Source organism: Phalaenopsis equestris, unplaced genomic scaffold (assembly GCF_001263595.1).
Source record: "Phalaenopsis equestris unplaced genomic scaffold, ASM126359v1 Scaffold000251, whole genome shotgun sequence".
NCBI classification, from domain to species: domain Eukaryota; kingdom Viridiplantae; phylum Streptophyta; class Magnoliopsida; order Asparagales; family Orchidaceae; genus Phalaenopsis; species Phalaenopsis equestris.
Genome location: NW_018164693.1, coordinates 100,020 through 118,187, shown reverse-complemented (window position 1 = coordinate 118,187; position 18,168 = coordinate 100,020). Strand labels below are relative to the sequence as shown.

The 18,168-nt window shown below is 35.2% G+C and overlaps 1 protein-coding gene across 8 annotated transcripts in view; it reads right to left on the bottom strand.

Moving 5' to 3' along the window:
• Positions 1-5: 5 nt before the first annotated feature.
• The window catches only part of LOC110024218 (yrdC domain-containing protein, mitochondrial), a 24,229-nt gene continuing 6,066 nt past the window's right edge, over positions 6-18,168 (bottom strand). For 2 of the 8 annotated variants that reach the window (XM_020724050.1, XM_020724054.1), the window contains exons 2-6: positions 14,646-14,723; positions 14,084-14,280; positions 958-1,133; positions 568-859; positions 296-480 (exon numbers count right to left, since the gene is read on the bottom strand). In XM_020724050.1, the coding sequence (XP_020579709.1) occupies positions 423-480; positions 568-859; positions 958-1,133; positions 14,084-14,247 (690 nt within the window). In that variant the 5' untranslated portion in view covers positions 14,248-14,280; positions 14,646-14,723 and the 3' untranslated portion in view covers positions 296-422. Of the gene's footprint in view, positions 33-295; positions 481-567; positions 860-957; positions 1,134-14,083; positions 14,318-14,645; positions 14,724-18,168 lie in introns of those variants that run through there. The other 6 variants (XM_020724049.1, XM_020724052.1, XR_002293978.1 and 3 more) reach the window with 5 other exon arrangements.

Below are 18,168 nucleotides of genomic sequence, written 5' to 3'. Positions count from 1 at the left end.
TTCCTGCTGGTTCTGTAGCGAAGGAGGGATCTCTGCATATTTCACCAAAATATGTACAATAATAAGTTCTATATATCCGTGAAGAGCAAATTTTAATTTCATGCCGCACATACTTCTTATGCATCTTATCATATGTATAATCATTATAAATAACACTAAAAGCGGCCCTGCATTGCATCGACATCTATCACTAGCTCCTTATTAAATTACGATTTGAAGCTCAGATCAACAAAAATATTAAAATAACAATGTATAGCTTTTCTTCACAAGAGTTCCAACTTATCGGGGATTCTACATCACCTTCACTTCTATTTCTGTATAATTAAAGATTAAAAAAAATAACATTAACTAAAAAAGATCAACCGATAAGCTTGCCATTCTTGATCAGCAGGGCTGAAGGAATCCTTCATGATAACCTTCTCTCAAATTGCTTCTTCCAAACCGAAGCTAAGAAGCACTGCAACAGTTTTCTCCATCGCACTGCAAAACAAACCATACAGCCCAATTATTTGAGTTCCACGCTAAAAGCTGGAAATAGCTTGTTTGCACAAGAATATGGCAGATTACCTTCCTGGCCTCAACATCTTATACGAACCAGGATTCGTAAGATCCACCACCGTCGAACCAGCACGACTGCCCTGAAGCAAGCCTCCATCAAAAACATATGCACAACGGTTCCAGAGGTGCTCAAAATCTTTTGGGCTGATGCTACTAGGTTGTCCGCTGAGATTCGCGCTTGTTAGAGCTAAGGCGCTCCCAGAACCACGAGCAATTGCACGAATAAATTTATAGTCTGGGATTCGAACACCGATGCTATGTAAGCCTGGGTTTAGTGACTTCTCCAGAATGCTGGAATCATCTGAAAAACCATTCATGGTTGTGGCCATAAATATTGAGAATTTTCAATCGAACATGCAACAGTTTAGTGACTGATAGCAATCAATGTGTAAGGTTTACCTCTCCTAAGAACAAGAGTAACAGGCCCAGGTAGAAGACTATCTAATAGACCGTGAGGTAAACCGTCCACAAGAGCAAAGCGAGGTATATCTGAAACATCAGCAACACAAATTGCAAGAGGGCTTGTCAGTTGACGCCCTTTGACTTCATAAATCTCATTAATTGCTGCGGCAGAACTGCCAAAAAAAAAAAAAGCAATTGGAAGGGGCCAACTTTAGATAGAACTTCTAAGCTAAAAGAAGCAATTTAAAATCTTCTTGTTTCAACATTTATAAATCATGAAAACCATTTGCAATAAATTCCTCAATGGAAAACTAGTTGGCATGGCATACATAACGAGACAATTTGGTGAGTTTGTTTAATAAATGTTAAAAAGTATATCAGCACCTCCCATCAATTTGTAAAATAAGCAATGAATTCTAACAATAAAATCTGAACCGAGTGTGGTAAAATAATACGATTCTTCCCAAAACTGCCCTCCTTGCCTTGACAGATTCCTCTTCGTTGAAACCAAACACCTCAAAACCAACATAATATATGCTTTATAAAGTTGCACTTACTGAGATATTAGAGATACCATCCTTCAGGGATAATCAGGAACCAGCACAAATTCCATGTTTTAAGAAGGTGTAGGCCTGAAATATAAATTTAGAGACTCTTTGCATGCTTGAACGAGTAAGGAAACTGGAAGGGGCCCACGTGGAGTAAGATTAAGCCGCAAGCTGTGCATAAATCAGGATTCAACCACTACTACAAAAAGCAGCTCTATTGTTCTGCTCTTATGCCTAGAGGAATCCATAATGGAGCACGAATTGCATAAAACACTGCTGAAATTAGAAAACTAGTCCGACATGCAAGTTCACATGTGAGAAAGAATTTAGAAAAATACAAACCTTTTAAAACACTAGAATAAAGTACGCCCAACCAATTATGAAATTAATACTGGATGGCTATTAGGGATTCTATTGAAGTCAGAAGGGTTTCGAAAAATATTAATGGAATTGATCCAAACATTTGCACGGTTGGCAAAGGGGTAACTGCGCTATGAAATTACTATGCTAATTGAAGATAACATAATCTTACAATTCTAGGAGGAATTCCATAGGCTACAGATCTTCTTAATGTTATAATCCATGGATTCATGACAATAAAAAAGAAGTTTCCGTTGTTTCATACCAAGGAAGGAAATTCATAACATGTTTTCAAATATGTATATTATAAATGATTAAAAATTATATCAAGATATCCTAATGAAATTTGTATGACAACGTATAAGAGAAATGCTCAAAGTTAAATCATATTTAAGCAAAACAAAAAAAACAACACTAAAAAACAACAAAGATTAATTACCTATTCCCGCTTCCTTTCTCTCGTAGAAGCTTTTTCACAAGCGAAGAAAATTCCTTGTGTAACTTCCACTAGCAGTCAATCGCAGAAGATGGGAGGAAGCGGTTCCGGTTCGCGACTTTTAATGAGCGAGACAGCGAAGCCTCGCTTCGCTTCGTGAAACAGGGAGCAGTGAACAAAAGTGCTCTCTCTTGGTTCCTTTGGTGTGTGTGGTTCGAACAAGAAGAAGAAATCGCAAGCACCGGTGCTCTGCTCTTGGTTGCATCGGCCTGTTGCATCTGAGAATAAGATTCGGAGTTCTGTTTCTTTCCAAAAATTCATGCTTTTTCGGTGTTGGCTTGTGGCACAAGAGAAATTGAGTTTATTTCTCTTATACGTAAAAAGCAGGTGGTTCCTCGTTTCAATTCTTCTTCTTTGCTGTATATCGGTGTGGAAGAGAAGATTGAAGAAGAGAGAAAGAGTTTGCACTTGTAATTATCGAGACTATCGACTGGTGTAAATTCTTCAAGTAATAAAATACTTTGTAACTCTGTTGACATATGCATTTTATTGAACCACGTAAATCTGTGTGTTCGGCTTTTGTTCTTTTATGGTGTGATTTTTCTCATTCTATTTTTCGCTTCATCATCATTCTTCTATTTTATCTATATACCACAACAACTGGTATCAGAGTCAATGACTGCAGATGAATTGAAGGTTTCAGTGATCGAGAAGTTCGATGGCACAAATTTTGGTTACTGGAAGATGCAGATAGAGGATTACCTCTATGGAAAGAAACTTTATCTTCCGTTATTGGGGAAAAGACCTGAAAGAATGGATGAGGCTGAATGGAATCTGTTGGATCGACAGGTTATAGGAGTTATTTGATTGACCCTATCGAGGCACGTTAAACACAACAATATCAAAAAGAAAACGACTGCAGATCTTAAGGCAGCCCTGTAAGGTATGTATGAAAAGTCATTGGCGAATAACAAGGTATATCTGATGAAAAAGTTATTCAATTTGAAGATGGCGGAGGGTACGTCTATTGTACAACACCTAAATAATTTTAATACTATCACAAATTAATTATGGTCTGTGAAAATTGAATTTAATGAAGAGATACGTGCACTAATCTTGTTGGCTTCATTTCCAAATAGTTGGGAAGCAATGAGGATGGTTGTTAGTAATTCTGCAGGTAAATTTAAACTGAAATATGAAGATATTCATGATTTGATTTTGGCTGAGGAGATGCGCAGGAAAGATTCTGGTGAAATCTCGGGTTTGAGTTCGGCAATAAATGTTGATTTCAAAGAGAGATCACAAGACAAATTCAAATAAGGGAAAGATCAAAATCAAATAATAGAAGCATGAGCAAGTCAAGGTCTGGTAAACAAGTAACTTGTTGGAATTGTGGCAAACTAGCCACATAAAGAGGAACTGCAAGAATCCTAAGAAGGAGAATGACAGTGCAAATGTGGTAACTGAAGAATCACATGATGCACTATTACTGACAGTTCATAATTTTGTTGATGACTGGATACTGGATTCAGGGGCTTCTTTCCATACAACTTTTCATCGAGAATTGATGCAGAATTATGTTACAGGTGGCTTTCGAAAGTATATCTAACAGATGTAGAAGCTCTGAACGTGGTAGGAATGAGAGATATTGACATTGCAATTCCAAACAAGAACAAGTGGACTCTGCAAAAGGTCAGACACATTCATGAACTGAAGAAGAACCTCATTTCTGTTGGGCAGTTTGATGAGTTGATGAGTGTGGACATTCAAGTGGACATTCAATAGTGTTCTCAGATAACACCTGGAAGGTTACTAAAGAAGCTCTGGTACTGGTTCGGGGTAAGAAAACAGGTACGTTATATATTACTACTGGTTTAATTAACAGTGTTGATACTACTGTTGCAGAAAGCATAACAAAGTTGTGGCATTGCAGACTTGGCCACATGAGTCAGAGAGGTATGAAGGAAGTTCAGTCTAAAGGCAACCTATCAGAATTGAAGTCGCTTGATTTCAACATGTGTGCGAGTTGCATTATGGAGAAATAGAGAAATGTCAGTTTCTTGAAAAGTGACAGGACGTTAAAAGCAGGAAAGCTAGATCTTGTACACAGATATATGGGGACCTTCTCCAATGACATCTCTTGGAGGCTCTCGTTACTACATCACATTCATTGATGATCATAACAGAAATGTATGATTTCATTTCTTTAAGTATAAATTTGATGTATTCAGTGTGTTCAAGAATTAGAAGATCATGGTTAAGACAGATACAGACTTAAAATTGAAATGTCTGAAGTCTGATAATGGTGTGTTCAAGGAGTACTGTGCAGCTCAGGGCATCAGAATGGAGAAGACCATTCCAGGGACAACACAGCAAAATGGTGTTGCAGAGTGCATGAACATGACCACTAATAAGCGGGCTAGAAGCATGAGATTGAAATGTCTGAAGTCTGATAAATCTGATGTATCAGTGTGTTCAAGACTTGGAAGACCACGGTTAAGACTGATACAGACTTAAAGTTGAAATGTCTGAAGTCTGATAATGGTGGGTTCAAGGAGTACTGTGCAGCTCAGGGCATCAAAATGTAGAAGATCATTCCAGGGACACCACAGTAAAATGATGTTGCATAGTGCATGAACAAGACCACTAATGAGCGGGCTAGAAGCATGAGATTGCACGTGGGATTACCACCTACTTTCTGAGCATAAGCAGTCAGCACTGTCGTTTATTTGATCAATAGGGGACCATCTGTTCCATTAAACAGTGAATTACCTGAAGAAGTCTGGTGAGGGAAAGGTTAAATTTTCACATCTTAAGATATTTTCTTACCTTAAAATATTTGGTTATCTTTCATATGCTCTCATTGCTTGTAGTAAGTTTGAGGCTAAGTCAAAAAAGCGTTATTTCATTGGTTATGGAGGCGAGACATTTGGATATCGTTTCTGGGATGATCAGGGTCGGAAGATCATAAGGTACAGGAATGTGATTTTCAATGCGAAGATTATGTACAAGAACAAGTCTAGTACAGTTTCTGAAACAACATTGCAGAAATTTGAGTTGGTATGATTTGATGATTTACCAGAGGTCACACTGCAGGACAGAGATGCAAGTGACGAGGAGAGTGGGTCTGGGGCGTCCACTCCTATTGTTCCACGGTCAGTTTCAGAGCAATTTACCCCTACAGTTGCAGTTCGCATGTCAGAAAGGACTCGACGTTCTCCACAACGTTACTCTAACTTTAAACTATATTCATCTGACAAATGTTAGAGAACCTCAGAGTTATGAATAAACCTCGCAAGATGAAAATTCAAGCAAGTGGGAGCTAGTCATGAAGGAGGAAATGGATTCTCTGCTAGAAAATCAGACTTGGAAGTTGACAGAACTTCCATCTGGGAAGAAGATATTACACAACAAGTGGATGTACCAGATGAAGACTGAGTATGATGACAGTAAAAGATACAAGACTAGACTTGTTGTAAAAGAATTTCAGCAGAAGCATGGTATTGATTATTTCGAGATTTTCTCTCCTGTGGTGAAGTTTACAACCATCAGAATAATACTGTCAATGGTGGCTACTAAAGATCTCTTCCTTGAGCAGTTAGATGTGAAGACAGTCTTTTTTCATGAAGATCTTGAAGAAGACATTTACATGCACCAGCCTAAAGGGTTCGTGGTACAGGGAAAGAAGAGTCAGTTTGCAGATTGAAGAAGAACTTCTATGACCTGAAGCAAACTCTTAGGTAGTGATACAAGAAATTTTATAAATTTCATGCACAGTGCAAAGTACAGCAGATGTCAGGCAGATCATTGTTGTCATGTCAGGTATTTTGATTCTTATATCATCCTACTGTTGTACGTAAATGATATGTTTATTGTAGGGGCTAGCATTGAAGAGATCAATAATCTGAAGGAGCAGATGTCAAAGCACTTTGCAATGAAGGATTTAGGAGCGACAAAGCAAATCCTTGACATGAAAATTGTCAGAGATAGAGTCAGAGGCATGTTGAGACTCTCCCAGGCTGGGTATGTGAAAAAGGCACTTAGCAAGTTCAATATAGATAAGGCCAAATCAGTTGGCACACCCTTGGGAAGTCACTTTAAACTCAACAAGAATCAATCACCCAAGTCATAGGAGGAACGAGATCACATCAGTAAGGTTCCTTATGCTTCAGCTATTGCTTCACTTATGTATGTTATGGTTTGCACCATACCTGATATTGTTCATGCAGTGAAAGTTGTAACCAGATATATGAGTAATCCAGGAAAGAAACATTGGGAAGCGGTGAAGTGGATCTTGAGGTACCTAAGAGGCTCTACAGAAACTTGTTTTTGTTTCTCAGGAAAGAGTTCAGAGGTACAAGGCTATGTTGATGCTGATCTAACTTGAGACATTGATATCAAAAAAAATACTACGGGTTATATTTATACTATTGGTGACACTGCAGTTTCATGGAGCTCTAATCTGCAGAAGACAATTTCGTTGTCTACTACAGAAGCCGAGTTACATAGCAGTGTCAGAGGCTATAAAGGAGATGATATGGCTACAGGACTTCTTAGAAGAATTGGGCAAGAAAACCAGAAGGGCATTCTCTACAGTGATAGTCAGAGCGCTATATTCCTTGCCAGGAATCCAGTATTTCAGTCCAGGACCAAGCACATTCAGATCAGGTATCACTTCATACGGTCATTGTTGGATGACGGACAGTTGTTGTTTGAGAAATTTGTGGAAGCCAGAACCCTGCTGATATGTTGACTAATGATGTTACTCTTGAGAAACTGAAATTGTGTGCAGCTTCAGTTGGTCTTCTAGCTTGAAGACATGGGTCTTGAGTTGCAAGGGTGGAGGATATCAGTTTGAGGAAGAAGACCTTGTAGTTTGTGTACCGGTCTTCAGGTGGGAGATTTATTATGTTGGGGCCCGGTAAAACAACCTCTAACCGTCATGACTTGCGTCGGAACTCTTCTCCAAATCCTCATTCTCAAATCCTCATTCTTGGTAATATTGTTGTAAAACCTCAAGAAAAACTGAACTTCTTCCACATGCTGCTCATAGCATAGAAACTAACAATTAGATGTATAAAGAAAAGTATTCAAGAAGTATTGCTACAATGTCAAAACTAATGTATGCCTAACTGTTCTCCAAATTCTAAAAAGAGGTAATTACAATCTCTATGCATTCCTCCCAAAAACAGTGGGCTTGACTTACCAATTGTCATTTGAAAGAACAAGTGCACAAAACACCTATTATAACATTCATCTCACCGTATCATTTGAGAAAATTTCATCATCCCACAATGCTTTTTGTGTGAACTTACACACCACTTAAATCCATTATATGAGGGCGTGTTGGGGGTAAGTACTAAGAGAAAGGATGAAAGCTTGGATAAGAACAAAGAAAAGGAGATCATGAAATTGCCTAAAAGAAAGAAATCCATGCGGTGCAAATGGGCAATACGATAATGGAACTTCCAAAAGAAGATGAAGCAAAATTCATAGCTCATTTAAACCTATTGATTAGATAAGATGTTTGCTCTACTTATAAAGATAAATAAAATAAACTTCACTAGAGTTTGCAAGAATTTGACAATCAAAATGCATTCCTCACAGAAATCTATAAAAGCAACTCTAAAAGAATATGCTTCTTGAACTTGTAATGAGAATCGAAATATAAAAAATATTTAAAAAATATATTTATTTTTCTACTAGAAATGATGCATACAAATTTGAAACATGAAAATCATGTGATTAATATAGAAGTATTGTAATGTCTGCAAATTTTAGAAAGAGGGGGCGAGGCACCTTTGTGGGCTCCAAAAATTCGTGACTGCTCCCCAAAAAGAGCTCTACGCATTGTTTTTATTGTTTTATTTTGAGAAAGCTTTGGAAGGTTGAATTTTCAGAAGACAAATTGAATTTTAGATAAGATATTACTAATAGATTTCGCGCTCAATTTGTGATAACTTTTGGACCTGGGGTTCGAGGTTTCCCATCCCATAGGCGCAAGCCCTATGGTTAATTACCCCTCCCAATAATGAGAGACCACTCTCGATTAAGGCTAGGCAATATGAATTGAATATTTAATATATAATAACAACAGACTTAGAATTTAAATTTTAGAATTCATCACTTGAAGCTTAAAGTGGATGATAGGGGAATGCGGATGAAACTCAATCAAGAACCCATGGTTCCGTTGTCATCTTGGGTCGTCATAGTCCCTGATCTACTTAGTCAGAGGAGGAAGTCAACCCAACCTAATAGAAGAATCCTTCTCAGCATCCATGAATTACGTCATCCAAAGTATTCTTGCAGATAGATGGTGAATGTTTGTCTAAGGGGACAAATTTGAATCGATATTAGATAACAAAAGGCTTTGTGTCGATCAATTATACCCTTATAATTCACAACTCAAAGGATAGAAAGACTTTGAGAAACATACAGATCGCAGCGTGACTGTAATATAATGATGTCATTTAGCGACAACCACACAATCAGATGGCTCTGATCATAACCGTTATTTTGTGGTGTCACTTGAAGGCAGAACCACGCAGACAGAAAACTCAACCCACGTCCTTACTGACATACAATTGCTTGATTGTGAATATACTGATACATTTGATATTATATTCACGCTTTGTGAGATGAAGTCAACCAAAAGTTTATTACCCTCAACAAACTACTACGGAGGGTGGATGAAATTCACTTTTAGCTTCAGTGATTTATTATTAGCTTTGATATTTTAATTGATTACTTTTAAAATCTTAATATAAAAGATTGAACCCCCGGTTGAAATCTCCAATCAACACAACTATCATCGGGGAACTAAACGATTTAAAACTTTTATATTTGAAGAGGGACATTTAGATTTGCTAGATTAATCTTTTCAAAATATAAGCCTTGTCAATTTTTATCCTTATATGCAGGAAGATCAAACTAGGTGATTTGAACTTGTAAATTCTTATTTTAGGATTTAGACGTTTATTTCAAGGTTATTAGACTTGTAATTCCAATCCTTACTAGGAGGAGGATCAGAATAGTAGGGTGAGACTTGCAACCCTGCTCTATAGACACAATCAACTTAGCATGCGCAACATTCTCAAACCTAATACGTGAGCATTCAATACATTGGTTGGAGCACATGCGGGCCTTTAATTTATGTATTTGAATTATTTTAGTTGGACTATTTAGTGTTTTAATGATTTCAAAACGTGAACTAAATCAAATAACTTGTATACAAGTTTTCATTTTAAGCATTTTACCGCCTTCTATTAATTTGCAAACATATTGCGAATTCGAGGCGATTTGACATATTAGTTCTTCATTTCTGCATTTAAAAATAACATATGTGACTTAAACTTACACCCGATTTATGAGTTGTGAGCCCCCTAAGATTCAATCCAATCAAGCATAACCCGAATTTATGTTTTCAAATAGATCACATACATATTTTTTTACATCAAGATATATATATATATATATATATATAAATAATTTAATCATCTTCAAATATGATCGAATTTGAAGCCAAAAACAAGTCCAATTATATCAATTGACGAGTCATTCAATTTTTTTCATGACTTGTGCAAGTCTCAAGGGAATTTAATTTATTCTCTCAAATTGACTTAAATTACATTTTCTTTTAATTTTATAACATTTTTAAAGTCCAAACAGTCTATATTTTTATATTATTTACAAGTCCAAATTAATTCAAAATTTTCTCAGCCTCCTGGCGTCAACCTCCGATATTTTGTTCGCGTGAATAGGAGAGGAGACAGGAGAAGGTTAGGGAGACACGGCACAGGGAAGGCCGCTCGTCTCTTGAATGCGGATTAGTGTAGAGAGGGAGTGTCACAGCTTGGAGGGCAAGGAGAGTTACAGGATGCAGATGAGGCGCGTGTGGTGATGGAGATTGGGCCGCGTGTATTTTAAGGAGGAATCGGTGTGGAGATAGGTGTGAACAGGGAGGTTGGAAGTTTCGAGTTAGGGCACAAGGGGGCCTTTTTCCTCCTGCCTCCCTGTAAATCTTTTTGAATTCAATTGTATATTGATACCAAAATGAGAAGAGCGAGATTAGTTTCTATATTATGGGATGGGAACAGTTAAAGACCTTTTTTTTAATATTAACTAATTAATTAATATTCTTTTTCAAGGTCAAAAAACCTTTTGAACAGACAACTGAGAGACAAAGTAGGAGACAAAGAATGCTATGAAACAAGTAGGTGGGATCGATTTGTCTTTATAAGAGATGCGAGCCACTGAAAAAAACGAAGCAAATAACAAGAAACATAAATCAAGCGCGAGGTAAACGGAGAGGAGAAGAGACTAGGAGACATTGGGCATGCTAATGAGCAAGACTAAGATTGAGCAAAAAACATCAACGAACAAGACAAGTGCAGGAGAAGGAGAGCCCTATTAGTGTGCGGGCTCCGGAAAGTGGTCGAGCAAAATCTCCAAGTCTTGAATCAATCACTAGTGATGATAGCGTGAGCTTGCATGACGACAAGAGCAAAGAAAGCAACGCATGACCAGAAGGCCATAGCAGACAAGTAAACTAGAGTGAGTGAGACTCTGCGTATGAGTGGTGAGTGAATAGAAACACGGACGGAGGGCGATCGCAAGGCAAAACTCTCAGGTTGATTACAAGGTGTTGTGATCTGGTGAGTTCGAGCGGTGATCGAGAAGTTTGAGCAGGAACAACAACCTGTGACCGTGAGAGGACTGAACCATGCATATAAGAGAAAACTATGAGCTGAATCGATAGACAAACTAGTATAGAGTTTCAAGAGATTTAAAAGATATTTTAAGGTAACTTTTATTTAATTTAAAAATTAAAGAAACAAACATATTTAAAAATTGATAAATATTAGGATAGGAGTATTTTCTATATAAACCAAGAAAGAATAATTATTCTTTGTAAAATTATGATAAAATATTGGAATAGAATTTAAATTTTATATCTTAATTATTTTTAAAATATTAAAATTGCAGAATTGAAGTGTAAAATAGCAAAGTAAAAAGAAATGTACAACTTGCATATCATATATTTAAATGAAAATAACATTAGAAATTTATAGATCGATAATAGTTTAGATATAAAAGTTTAACTAAATATAAATTTAACATTTCCTATAGACATTAGATTAAGAACGTAAAGACGAAAGAGTAAGAAGACTAAAAATTAAATTATCTGGAGATTAGATCAATAATCTTATTTCTAAGTTATGATAATATTTTTATTTCTTATAAATCGAATACATGGGTATTCACTGATACTTGTACAATTCAATTGCACGATTTGATCCCAATTTATAAGCCCTTTTATATAACTATCATATATTACTTAATATATATATATATATATACAAATTTGAATAATATGAAAATATGATTGATACGAGCTATATAGAATGATTGTTTGATATGTTGAATACGAAAGAGTTTAACACTTATGGTACCAATTGAAAACTCAAAAACTAATTAGAAAATGATAATGATATACTTCTACTTCCACAAATTTAAACGGTGCTCCTATGACGAATATATTATATAAAATATTATACATATGAAAATGATAAAGTATAATATAATAAATGTATTGAACCTTTTTAAATGATTAAATTAGAAAATAAATGTCAATTGATTTTAAACTAATTTATTATATTTGACTAACATATATATTAACTTCAATTTTTGTTATTATATTGTTACTTAGATGTATGAGTATTCATTGGATTGTTATAACTTATAATGTTTTACCCTAACAATTTGAAGTATAAAATTTTAGACTAAAAAATAAGCAATATAAGAGAAAACATCTACAGTAATCAAATCAAATAATAAAAAAAGTAATTTCTACTCAATTGTTTTATGTTTAAGATTATAATAAATTTTATTTATTAGTGGCTCATTCAATTATTTAGAAGATTAATTGTTAGAGCTGGGAAATGAATTAAATTTGTAATTTACAATATAATTGTCTATTTCCATCTTGAAAATTCAAAGTCCTCGAGCCAGATATTAACAACTATGAGCTTATAGAAAATTAAACTTGAATAAATTTGATCATACACCTAAAGGAACCATAAGATTTAGAAAAGAAATAAGATAGAAGTATAAAAATCAACAATCAAGCCTCATGCTTTTATAAAAAAATAACCTTTTCCTAAAATATATAGTCTTCCACTTGAACAGGAATTAAACTCAAAAGAAATAGCACTTCCAACTAGAAGTTTATTTTGAAATAACTAGGTTGTTTGGTATAAAATTAAGAACATTGCTTATAATAATAAGATCAAAGATCCCAATTTCAATCAAATTGAAGCTGCAACTCAATGGAAGCCATAATATTTGTGTAGTATAAAAGCTACAAAAAAGCATCACAAAGTTTTTGCGATAGAAGGTCGTCGATCAGACATAAATTTCACTTGAAACTCCATAAATTGATGTGAACCTTAGAAAATCTCCATCACAAATGAAGCATTAAAACCCAGTGAAATAAGATAACTCGAGCGGGTTGGAGGAGCTTAATAACTAAGTCCACAAAACAAGAGCGAAGTGCTTGACATCACTGGCTTCTCTTAAAGATTACAGTTCAGGAGTACTTGATCTATTGGTTCAAAATTCCTTGATTTTTAAATTCAGGTGTCTTCAACGTGGCAAGAACAAAGAATGGTAGAGTGCAAGTAAAGAAAGGTGTAGGGAACATGTGATTGAATTAATATGCATTGATTTTTCAAAACATCATTCAAAGCATTTCCTTCAAGCTGATGTCAACATCAATAAAGAAAAAAAACTTCATATTAATATACATTTAAATGCTTCAAACTATATTAATAACTGAAATCATTTATGAGATCTTATTTAAATTCATGTTGATGTAAGGCAACTAGTGGGTGTAAATGACTCAAGCAAAGTCAGGCTCGAGTCACGACTAATTCAAGCTTGAACATAAATCGAACTTATTAGTTGTGCTCGAGTTCAGCTTGCCAAAGGAACAATGAGCTTGAGCTCGACTCATTCGCTCGAACCAAAATCACATCTCACTCGAGAAGACATCAATAGGATGGGCAGGAGAAGGCATCAACCCCGTTAGCAGCATTTTCCAAATAAGAGGAGTTTACAGTAGAAGGCATCATTAGGACTAGCGGTGCATGATGATGAAGAGGAGTTTGTTGTAGAAGGAAACAAGGGACAAACAGTGCATGATGAAGAAAAGGAGTTCACTGGATAAAGCATCATCGAGAACTAAGGTGTGCGATCAATAAGAGGAGTTCGTGAGGCAGGATTTTAAACTTCACTTTAGTTCAGAATTCAATCACTAGACCAAATCCAATTTAATATATGAGCTCAAATCTTAGCTCAAGCTCGAGCTCATACCTTGATGAGCTTTACTCACAAACTCGTTACTGAGCTAAATTTGAGCCAGCACAGCTCGCTCAAACCCATAGAAGCAACAAACAAAAGGATTTTCCAGTAAAAGGGGGTTTAACAGAAATTTAAGCAATAAATGTCCCCTAAATCATCATTCTTTAAATGTAATAATTTTCATTTAAAGGTAACAAAAAAGAACTAAATAGAAATAAGACAAATTTTTCATGATTACGCAAGGCACATCTTACTAGAAAATGCACAAAATGAAAAAATTATATACATTTAGAAAGAGCACATTACAGGCAATCCCATTTTAAAATTCTGATTTAGTTTGAGAATTTTATTTCTAAATATACTAGGTTTACAAAATGCAATATAAGTTGAACAAAAACACAAATTTCCAACCACATACCATGCATCACAAGCCAATCCATAAAGTGTATCCGTCGGAACTGCTATAATCTTTCCAGCTTTAATTGCCTTAATTGATTCCTCAATGTAGCGTTCTGAAGCTAAGACCAGCATACCAGCTTTGCTTCCCATCTCCTTGCAAGTTTTCTCAAGGTCTTGAGACATTCTACACCGAAAGGCAGAGTTAGGCCTCTTTTCCTGACATAAAGAGACCGCACTTAAAAGGTGAGTTGACCTGCAAGTAAAGCATACATGCACAGAACATTTTATTTGATCCTTCAAAGTTAAAACAAAGAACAAATTTCATAAAATTAAAAGCTCAACTTCAAAGGTAATTCGAACTCTAATAAGCCAACAAGCCAAAATCTAATGAGCAGGATATTTTAAGAAGATGGAGCAGACAACGAGAATTTATCAGTCAATAAAACAATCATAAAGCAGATAGATTAGGCTAAAGTATAAACAAAATTAAAATTCTAAAAAAGCAATTTTTTGCACTCATTCACGCAGATGAGAACATATGAAGTGATATAGATATCTTCAACCGTAAACAAAAGCAATACCTCCAGCAAAACTTTCTGATGGGGAATGAAAGAAGAGACTTCATTGAGATCGCCATACGAGTAATCACCATCTCTCACCTTAGATTTTATAAAAATTAAAACATGAGTTTAACGCGACACAAACAAAAAAGGCATAATACTAATATATAAAGCCTAAAAATTATCTAATCATTCAAGTGTATTTCAGAGAAAAAAAAAATCTAAACCTCCTGAGGTTCACAATGTTTTTCACCCAAAAGAAGAAAAACTTGCTTAACTTCTAGTTTTCATTCGCTCATCTTATCCCGAGTTATTTCCCTTTGCAGGCAGTCCACTCAATGGGCATGGTTGGAATACAACCGACTATAAATTTGATATGGTCACATGATCATCTTAATAGAAGTGCTGGCCATAAAAATCTAAACTTAAGCAATTAACCAAGTTGTATGAACATAAAACAAGGTAAATAATATGTGCGTTTTTGGCAATGCTCATTAATTTAAGATCGTAATGCAAGGTTTTTCCATATCAACTACAGGAACATACTAAAAATCTAAAATGAAAGGAGCCTGCAAAAAGCATACGAAGTGAAAGGGCATTGGTACGGCCAAAAGTATTTCTAAGTTGCTAGCATGTCCTTGGCGGCCTGGATCTGCTTTAGCTCAAGTGAAAAATAGTTTCAAGCCACCGCTATGAATTGAGAGTGCAACGAATGATCATTGAGTAGTTTGATTGATGGACGACTCAAGGTTCTTGAAATTCTTTTCATACTCCAGCAGTTTCTTGACATTTCCTCCCGGTATCAAGTAGGATCAAAACCCAAAAAGAATGATAGCAACAAAGAACCGCCAACATCCTATTCAAAAGGTCATGATATAAAAATTGCAATGTGAAATGTCGTGAGAATGATGACTTTTAATGTACCAAAAAAAAACTGAGAGGCTTATTCTTTAAATTCGGATGAAAATTTAAAAAAAGAAAAATTGGGAGATGAAAATTTTAAAGAAGCAAAATTGGGAGAGGGAGAATCATTTTAATAAAATGCTACGAGAATCTTCAAAGGAGCACCAATAACATGTTCCATGGAGTGACAGAGGGAGCCAAAAAGGCATTATCAAGATTTTGAGCCAATATAAATATCCCAAATTTTAAAAGTGGCTTAAATCTGAATGGCTTAATTAATTGGTTGCACACCAAAAAGCATGTGTTTAATTATAAAGAAGTGTCAACCAATCGAAGCATCAAGTTAATGGCCATCAAATTGAAAAAGAATGCTTTCATTTGGTGGGAGCATCTTAAAAAAAATTGGAATTGTGAAGAGAAGGGAAAGATCAAAGTAAGTTTAGAATAATTCACTCTTGGGCGTGAAACAAATACAGACATTGCGATGATAGCTTTAGAACAAGCTGTTATTTCAAATCAGCTCCACACAAGAACAGAGTACCATAAGCAAATTATATGGCTAAGAAAGGTTTGAAATTATTTTAGCATAACAATCTTCAAGCTAGCCGGCCAAGGAAAAATTGAAAATCCTTTATTGAAAACATCCCTAGTGAAAGTAGAAACGAAGGTACCAAACCTAGTTGCTTTTGTTTCACAATTTCTATCCATGGACATTTGATCTACCACATTTCCTTTCTAATACTTTGCTCTTAATTTTATCCACCCGTTTTATGAGTACCTTTTCTATCTATTGTTCCCCATAGCTATATTATACTTATTTTTCACTATGATTTATTATTTTCAGTGTGCCTTAAGTACACTCATTTATCAAACCATGCTTTAAAATTTTTCATGCATTGTTTACCGCCCAATGCACGAATCCACACAAGATAGAAGGTGTAACAGTAATTTCATAAACTTTATCTAAAAGTTTCCATGATACTTTCAAACCACAGCAGTTCTCAAACACTTTGGTTTTAACAATACTACCACAAGTCTAAAAGACTCATTAGTTATCCTCAATTTTTTTTACAATGCATCCAGGATATTTAAACCAAAGTACCTAGAGATTAGTTTATCTTCTACTCATATTATGGATAATTGTTGATATCACTAATTGTTGATATCACACCTACTAAAATTGCATATTATATACTAAATTGTTGTTGAATTATTCGAAGTCATTTATCTTCTAAATATTTTCTTTATTGCTCTTAGTCTTCACTTATTTCAAAGGATTTTTCAACAATTGAAACTAAAAAATTTCTAAAAAGTATATATCAAGTATCTCACTTTGTTTATCCTACGTACAAATCTCCATTAAAGTTGGCATTGAGTTGAATTAGAACAAGTTCTTAAATAAAAAAAAAAACTATGATTTGTGAATTTTGAATAATACTTTGTTCTGACAGAATACATAGATAATTCATCTATAAATAGGCGAGTACAAGAAATAAAATGAGGAAAGAAATCTTCGTACAATAAAGTAATTCCTATAATTATGGAATAAACATAAATACTTATAATTAAGGAATTACTCTTTTTATATTATGATTAAATATAGCAAGTACTAAATAGAATCAAAGTAAATAATAATGAGCGTAATTCCACACTCCCCCTCAAGGTGGGTTGTACAGATTGTACATGCCCAACTTGTTGGTTAGTTCATCAAAACTGGACTTAGAAAGAGTCTTGGTGAGAATGTTTGCGGTTTGGACCTAGAAGGAGTATAGACCAATTCAATGATTTCATTGTCCACCTTCTCTGAAACGAAGTTTTGATCAATCTCAATGTGTTTCGTTCGGTCATGATGAACAGGATTCTTTGTGATACTGATTGCAGCCTGATTGTCACAGAGCATCTTTATAGAATTTTCGCTCATAATTTCAAGCTCTTTGAGAAATCTTTTGATCCACATTCCTTCACAGATACCAAGCATCAGTGCTATGTATTCTGCTTATGCGCTATTCCGAGATACCACTGATTGCTTTTTACTTCTCTATGTCACTAGATTGCCGCATACATACGAGCAATACCCAGAGGTTGATCGTCAGGTGGATATATCTCCTGCCCATTCAGCATCAGTAAAGACTTCTACCTTTTGACTATCATTCTTTTTGAATAATAATCATTTCTCAGGTGTCATCTTTAAGTATCTTAAGATACGGTTGACAGATCTCATATGTTCCTCAGTAAGATAGTTCATGAATTGACTTACTATACTTACTGAAAAACTTATGTCTGGTCTGATGTGGGATAAGTAGATAAATCTTCCAACAAGACGCTGATATCGTCCTTTGTCGACAGGTAAGTTATTATTCTCCATTCCAATCTTTTTATACGGGTCTATTGGAGTGTCTATTGGTTTGCATCCAAGCATACCAGTTTTTTTCAATAGGTCCAATGTGTACTTCCTTTGAGTTACGGCTATCCCCATTTTGGATCTTGCAACTTCCATTCCCAAGAAGAACTTCAAGTCTCCGAGGTCCTTGATTTCGAATTCATGGGCTAGGAACTTCTTCAGCTTTGTCAATTCTTCAGTATGATCACCAGTAAGAATGATGTCATCAACATACACAATAAGTACAGCAATCTTCTTCTC